The sequence below is a fragment of the Dendrobium catenatum genome, unplaced genomic scaffold, assembly GCF_001605985.2.
Source record: "Dendrobium catenatum unplaced genomic scaffold, ASM160598v2 original_scaffold_144855, whole genome shotgun sequence".
NCBI lineage: Eukaryota > Viridiplantae > Streptophyta > Magnoliopsida > Asparagales > Orchidaceae > Dendrobium > Dendrobium catenatum.
In genome coordinates, this window is record NW_021463285.1 from 1,228,929 (window position 1) to 1,237,084 (window position 8,156).

The window sequence follows — 8,156 nt, forward strand, 5'->3', positions numbered from 1 at the left end:
TTCCTATCACTGAGCCTGATTCTTTATTCCTTAACCATGACTCCTAATACAGTCTATAGTGTCTATATATAGACATAAATGACTACATCAATAGCAATCTAAGTCATACAAAAAACTAAAGAAAAGTTCAAAAAAGAAACTACCTAAATCTTGGACTAATATCTAACAACCTATGTATGTATGTGTCTATTTATATATATATATCAAGAAGAAAAGATCACACGGCAATCATTCTAGACGGGGTTGACAAAGCCAAAAGTGGATGGAGAGCGATTCTAAGAGAGGCCAACCAAACTTGATCAAAATCCCAATGCTATAAATTTGTTAATGTTGCTGATGATGATAACTTTCAATCTTAATGCAATGCTTTAGTCTTTAATTTGGTCTGATAGTGCCGCCCACTCTACCAAACCACATTTACCATAAAGAATTTTGTTCTATAGAGTTAAAATCAACGTAGTTATACAAGAGCTTAAACACAAGCTTCACTAGGTCTTCCTTTGTCATCCATGTGTCTTCAAACTATTGTTGATTATTACAACTTACTAGAAACCCATGTGGAGTGTCTGTAGCTATAGTAACTTCATCTAAAATGAGGTCTTCAACTTATAGAAAATTTTGATAAAGAGGCGCACCTATAAGTGATCATGTTGGTCTCCTACAAGTGGTTTAATCGGCAAGTCATGAGGTTTTATAATTTATCTATATTGCAAAATATCTTTTACGTGAAAAATATGACTAATGAACATGCCAAAAGACAAGTTATGAAAATAAGTTTTAGGTTCAGATTTCTTAAAAATTTCACATGAGCCACAAGCTCTTGCAAGTTGCTTTTTGAATTTGAATTAGTACATAATCATCTCATTATATTCTCTTGATTAAGGTTTAGTTTGGAACAACTTTCATACTTCTTTTTAAAGCAGTTTTTTACTACAAGTATTTTTAGATCAAAAATTTTTTTTACTAAAAATTTGATTTAAAAAATAATAAGAAAGCTATCACAAATGAACCCTAACTCTTTCTATTAACAATTTTTTAATAATTATCATTACTAATTTCAATTTGTTGTCATAAATGTGCATAAACATTATGAAAATCATGTATAAATGTAAATGCAACATAAAAAATATATGATATGAAATGTCAGCTTGATAAATAAGCCTCTTTGTACTCATAAAAATCTCAGAAAATATTGTCTTTGTTGTTATGAAATAATATTATTGTGGGCAAATTCTAGTGTGGGTTGGTGTAAATTCTAATATTCTTGTATGAAAAATATCTTAAAAAATTTCCTAATGTTCTATTAACAACTTTGATTTAAGTCTCACATGTAAGTGCAATAAGGTGTAACTATAGTTCCAGCACTTAGAGGCAGTAGCTCTTGTTTAGGTGGGTAGGGATGTTATACTAAAATCTTTATCATATGTATTGATTGGTGCAGGAAGGGTGGAAAATGTTGAAATTCAAGTAATGGTTGCTGCAGATGAGTAGAGTGATTGTATCCAAGATCCATTCTCTTAGGGCGAGTCTACACACTACAATTTCATATAGAGGAGAGAGGTTGTTAGACCACAGCTTGGGACTGATGATGGCTCTGAGTTTATGATCCTTATGGACGAGTGTGTTATACATTAGCAATATATCTCGTTGCAAACAAAGTACGAAGTAAATAGTTTATACATATGTAATAAGCACTACTTTCCTTGTTTTCTATTTTAAGTTTGTGTTAAGTAGACCAGTTCTATATTGTAAACTTGCTCTACCCAAGTATTATAAATATCTCTCCTATTGTAACAAAAGGATACAGAATGGATAATTTCTGATTTCCTCCCTTTCTAGTCTATCTTCTTCCCCTTCTTTTTCTCTAAGGAGTCTACACCTACTTCAAAGGAGTCTTCCCCTTCTTGATATGGATCAAGAAGAACATCAGAGTTCCGTCTTGGTTAATTGGATGATTCTTCTGATCAAATTCCTTGATAGAACCTATATGTTACTTATGAATTATCTACATAGACATGTATGAGTTTACAAATAAGACATTTCAATCCAGTTAAGACAATCACATGTGCTTGCATTAAAGAAGCTAAGGAAAGGTCAAGCAACAATAATTAAAGAAGTATGTAGATCTCCTATACACTCCCTATTCATAGGAATTGTTTTTTTTGGCATACATGCATGTTTCAACTTTCAAGTTCTATAATACTCATTAAACATTTTATCTTGAAAATGACACTTATATTTTCTTACAATTAGACTTGCTAAGTAAATCTTATTTAACTTAATAATGAGCAAACCATAGATAAATAAGATTTTTTAACTCATTAATAAACTTAATCTCATTTTTGGTCAGGATAATAGTTAATGAATCAAACCTTAAGAAAATCTTAAGCTATTCTTCATATTATCTTTCTAGTTTTTCTTTTCATTAAAATTTGATCCTTCAGGACTTAGGTTTCGTTTGGGACAGCTTTCTTATTGTTTTTTAAAATAACTTTCTAGTACTAAAAAATTGCTTTAAGAAGCAGTAAGAAAGCTGTCCCAAACAAAACCTTAATAAAAATAGATAAATTTCATGCAACTTTATTTCTCTAGATTGTTCTCCACACCTAATTCATATTTGGCTTAGACTGTAAGCACATGGTGAGGAAAAGCCAACCACTAAATAGTCAAAATCAATAGCTGCTTTAAGAAAATGAGAAGATAAGGATGGGTGAGTTCATCTGCCTGTATTTAAAATAGATGCATAGGCTATAATTATTGAGCACTTTCTTTTAAATTAATATTGTCAACATGATCCTTAACCTAACACTGTAATCACTTTGTCAGCATTCATAAATCTTATTCTGCTCATAGCCACATCTGTCTTCTGCTGACGTTTTTAGTATTTAGTAAAGATAATGACTGCTTTTTGGTGCTTCTAACACAAATTATGACTGCGTAGTGGTTGCCAGCTTTCCTCCATTCTTTGATGGTTAGTGATATTATCATATGTGGATGAAATTTTAAATTTTTTTGTAGGTGTTATTTTCTTTAGTTGATAAAAAGTTAATGAGTTGCTCCTATAATGTTAGGATTTAATTCCTTTGATTAAAGTTATGCTTTGATGTTTAGATGTTTCATTAAGAAAAAAATACAGTGGCTCTCTTATGTTGGTATTAGGTAATAGAGTTGGTAAAAGAGTTTTGAAGTTATTGTCAAGAACTGGAGATTGAATCATTTTACATATTAGTGCTTCAACACTCAAACTTTTAGATGTGGATGCCAACTAACTTAGGCTTCATTTGGGACGGCGTTATTATTGCTTCTTAAAGCAGCTTTTTAGTATAAAAATTTTAACGTTGTTTCAAGAAACAGTAAGAAAGTCGTCCCAAACGAAGCCATAGTTGATAAAAATCCTTGGAATTTATTGAGGATCAAACTTTGAGTAAAATTTATAATTGGACATACACTGAGATTTTCCTCCAAAAAAACATTTAGGCTTCATTTGGGAGAACTTTTTTACTGCTTTCTAAAGCAAATTTTTAGTACAAAATATATTAGAAAGCTCTTTTATAAAGCAAGAAGAAAAATGTCTCAAACTAAACCTAAATGAAGCTATAAAAAGCCTTCTCATGGAAACACATGTGGCCTTGACTAGTACTAAAATATGTTTAAGGACTATTTGGGATGAGTGTAGCTATTTATAAAACTATTTATATAAGTTATTGTAAGTATTATATTTTTTTCCTTAATAAAAAATAAACTGTAGCTTGCAAATAGCTTTCACCTTAGCAGTTCTAGCAGTTAAAAATCCAGCTATAAATCTTTTTGAAACTTAACAATAAAATTAGAACAAAATAGAAGTGTGGCAAATATAGTTATGCAAATTATCCCAAACAAACATTGCAGGTTTCATCATAAATTCTAAAGAGAGACACACCACTTCAATGACTGAAGAAACAAAAAAAAAAAAAAAAATGAAGAAAAAAAAAAAAAAAAAAAAACTGCATTAAAACAGCAGAATTCAAATTGCACTTAAAAATAGAAGCTGAAAATGTCTTAAAAGATGACAGTAAAGGAGAAACACATAGATATAGACACAATCAAACCATCTAAGTACACTCAAGCACATAGGAAATAAACCAAAGCAAGACCCCATAGATTCTTCCCTTTCACTACTTATATCTACAGTTCTAAGGTTTTCCATTGCTTTTGGCTTTTTAGTTCATTTCCCAGTTTCCACCATTCTTCTTCTCTTTATTTCCCTCACAACTGGATTTAATGAGAAGATAAGCTGCTGAGGAGAGTGTTAGGTTTCGTTTGGAACGGCTTTCTTACTGTTTTTTAAAGCAGCTTTTTAGTATGAAAATTAAAAAATTTTATACTAAAAAGCTGCTTTCAAAAGCAATAAAAAAGCCGTCCTACAAACGATACTTTAATGATCATGCATTGCTCCTGAATGATCCAAGAGCCTTAACTGCTGCAGCTCTCAGTACATACTGGTGGTAAATTGCAGCAGCTGCTGCTCCTACAAATGGCCCCACCCAGAAAATCCACTGCAACAAAACATAGAATCAGATTTTTTTTTTTTAATTTTGATTCTGCACTTATTTGTTAAGAGCTAATTAGTTTATATTATTATAAATATTATATATAAGAGTTTCTTACAGAAATTTCAGTCATTATATCAACAGGACAAAACCGTGAAGTTCTTAGATCAAAGCGGGCAATATCTCGATAGTTAAGAATTTGAGCTATCACAATATGATACCTGATCATCCCAAGCTTTGCTCTTGTTGTAGATCACAGCAGCTCCGAAGCTTCTGGCTGGGTTGATACCTGTACCAGTGACGTGAATGGTGGCCAAGTGAACCATGAAAACTGCAAAACCAATGGGCAAAGGGGCCAAAACCTAAAAAACAAAAGAAGAAAGAAAATTAATGCAAAAACGTCAAGATTAATCTTGAATTTACATTTCTAACACAAGGTGCAAATGATTCTATATGTATATATATATATATATTGTAATTTAGGAAATAGCACTTTTAATTATAAAAATACCCTCCCAACATGCTAGCTTTTTTTTTTTTTTTTCTAGGACTAAAACATTTGAAATTCTTTTATGCACAAATTAATTCCAACTTTCTCTATTTGTAATATAATCACCCAAATCAGATATAGCATATTAAATTTTAAAGTCATATTAATCACAATCTCAATGTGTTAATCAAAATATATAAATATTATATATAATAATATATATAAATTAAAACTAAATAACATTTAATGATTCTAACCATACTAGCATGAATGCTAAGAGATATAATTGAATAAAAAAATTGAATTATGAAGAAATATTTGCCCCGATTTACATGTTATGAATGATTCAAATTATATCAAATAAATGTCAAAATTATATTTTTATGTAGAAACGTTAGAGAAATTAATCTGTGCGGTCATTGGACATCATTCGGAGGTAAATCAGGATGCGTTATGTCACTTTTTTGCTGTGTATTGGTGTTGTGTATCACTGTGTACCGAGTGATATAGAGCATCCTAATTTACATCACAGTCTGGTGGCCGCACATAATAATTTCCCATGACTTGTTATAGAAGAGATGTTGATCATAATTATAAATAAAGATATTATGTGATTGCAATAGACTAAACATATTTTAATTAAATAATTTATTTGTTAAAAGCTCTCCTAATAAATAAATAATTTTCTTCTACATATTAAAAAATAAGTTGAGGAAAGAGAAGGTAAAGAATAATTGAGAGAAAAGAAGAAAAGTACAAAAAAATTGTTATATATTCAATAGTGCATAGGTCGGAAATGCCAAAGTCATTTTAGTATTTTTTCATTATTTTAAAAAACAAAAGGTCAATATTTTTGCATTATTTGTATTATTCTAATTAATATTTGTATCAAAATAATAATTTATTAATAAACAAGTTATAATTGTACTAACTAGTCTGTTAAAATTAATCAATAAGTGTTTTCTCTCTATAAGTAAAAAAAATCTATTTTAAATTAATTATTTTGCATTAATATTATTAAATAAACTTTTAAAGAAAAGGAATAATAATTTCTTTTAATTTTTAAATTTGAACTTATCATATTATATAACCTTTAAACTAAAAAATATAAAGTTTTTTACAATCTATGATATGAAATATTTTGAATTTAAATTTCATAATTTTTATATAGATAATCATTTATCAAAACATATAAAAATATATAGTAAATTTTGATAGTATATAAAAATATTTAAAATTTAATTTTATGCATATCTTTCACCAATTAAAACTATTTAATAAACAAAAATATCATCAATTAATTATTTATAATTTCAAATATTTGGAATTTTTTGCTCATTTATATGAATATAAAATTTTAAATGCATTTAACAATAAATAATAATATTAAAAAAATAGGAGAGAGAGAGGAGAGAGTAGAATACTGACCGGCACGTGCGAATCTCGTGCGCTCCTCTTCGGATCGGTGGCGAGAGAAGACAGTATAAACAAAAACAAAAAGTTCCGATGATCTCCGCCCCCAAAGCCGTCCTTTCGAATACCCATCCGCCACCTCTTCGCTCCGCGCCATATCTGTGTATAATACGCCTTCTGAAACGCTTTAGCTAAACCGGCTCCGCATATAGCTCCGAGAACACTGCGCCACCATATAAAGCAGGGCTCTAAAAAGCGAGACTTTGCGAGCGATGAAAAGGCCGAAGGTACCGGCCGGGTTTATATGGCCGCCGGAGATCCCGGCGGTGCTGTAGACGAGGATGAAGATCATGCCGCCGAAAGCCCAGGCGATGCCGAGGATTCCGGCGCCTTCGCAGTCAGCGTTGGGTGACAGGAGGGGATCGGATTGGTGGCTGTAGCCGATGACGGTAGGATCGTGACGTAGAGGAAGAGGAGGGTGGCGACGAACTCGGCGATGGTTGCGCGGTAAAAGAGACCATTTTGCGAGTTCTTCGAAGCGAAGAGGGCGGAGGGAGGGGGTCGGTATAGTCTTTCGCGGTGTACTCAGTGACGTTTTGGGTGCGGATTCGATTACTTCGACGTCTTTACCCATCTGGGTCTTGCCCTGTTTTTGATGCTCTGGTTTGGCTTGATGGGCGAGGGAGAGAGTGGAGGGGGACATGGAGGTGAGTGTATTTATTTGAAGGTGGGAGGTGACCACACCAGGGAGGTGAGGGGCAGAAGAGGTATTTTTTATTTGGGAGAAGAAATGAGAATAATCTTATTTATTATTATTATTATTATTATTATTTATTTTAGAATGTGCAGCTAAAATTATTGGATTATTTTGGTAGAAAAATATTTAGTCCTTTAAATGGTTCCCAGATTTTTTTACAAAAGAACAAAATGGTCCAATACTATTTAAAATCCCTATTTTAGTGCTTTATATATTTTAAATAGAAATTAAATGATCATCAGAGGAAGATTATTTTAGTCTGCATTTAAAAATTCCATAAAAAAATTGATACTTTAATAATTAAGGCTATTTTATATTTTTTAAAAAAGTTTGGGAAACTAATTGTGTTTTAATTATATTTAAGATATATATACATAGGCTATAGTTGCCTCATCTTAATGCATGTTCAGGATTTTTAGGTTTCGTTGTAAGGACAGAGTTTTCTTACTGTTTCTTAAAGCAGTTTTTTTAGTACAAAAGTTTTAATTTTCTATTTCTAAAAATTATTTTTAAAAAAGCAATTAGAAATCATCGCAAACCCAAACCTTATACTCATTTTAATCACTTTTGGATTTAGGACCCATACCTTACATAATTAATGAAAAGAAATTTTTGCATTTTCAATGTTGTAGTTGCTTTAAAAGAAAATTAATAATTGTTCTTGAGAAGTGATCATAATTATTTAATCAAAATTTTTAGATTATTTTGGCAAAAATATACTTTTTATTTTTAATTTCTACATGATAGAGAAAAAAATGAGCTAGCAGGTTAAGTTTAGCCATCAGTCTTTCTCACAAGAGATCATACAATATGAATTAAGAGCATGCAAATGCATTTTTAAAAAATCCAAAATGTTGTATTTTGTTAGTTCCTGATATGCCTCTGCATGCTAAAGTTATCCAGTTACGTAATTAAATCTGTTTGTTGATGGGGTCCATCAATCACGAGTTATGTTCCATATCTGAAC

General features: G+C 30.8%; 1 protein-coding gene across 1 annotated transcript; it reads right to left on the bottom strand.

Moving 5' to 3' along the window:
- Nucleotides 1-3,976: 3,976 nt before the first annotated feature.
- Nucleotides 3,977-7,081, bottom strand: LOC110113214 (aquaporin PIP2-7). Its single transcript, XM_028692195.1, is given in 10 exon segments — nt 3,977-4,535; nt 4,751-4,891; nt 6,448-6,489; nt 6,491-6,573; nt 6,576-6,651; nt 6,653-6,885; nt 6,888-6,942; nt 6,944-6,977; nt 6,979-7,019; nt 7,022-7,081. Coding segments are annotated over 10 exon segments (864 nt in total). The 5' UTR covers nt 7,067-7,081; the 3' UTR covers nt 3,977-4,421.
- Between the last annotated feature and the right edge of the window lie 1,075 nt (nt 7,082-8,156).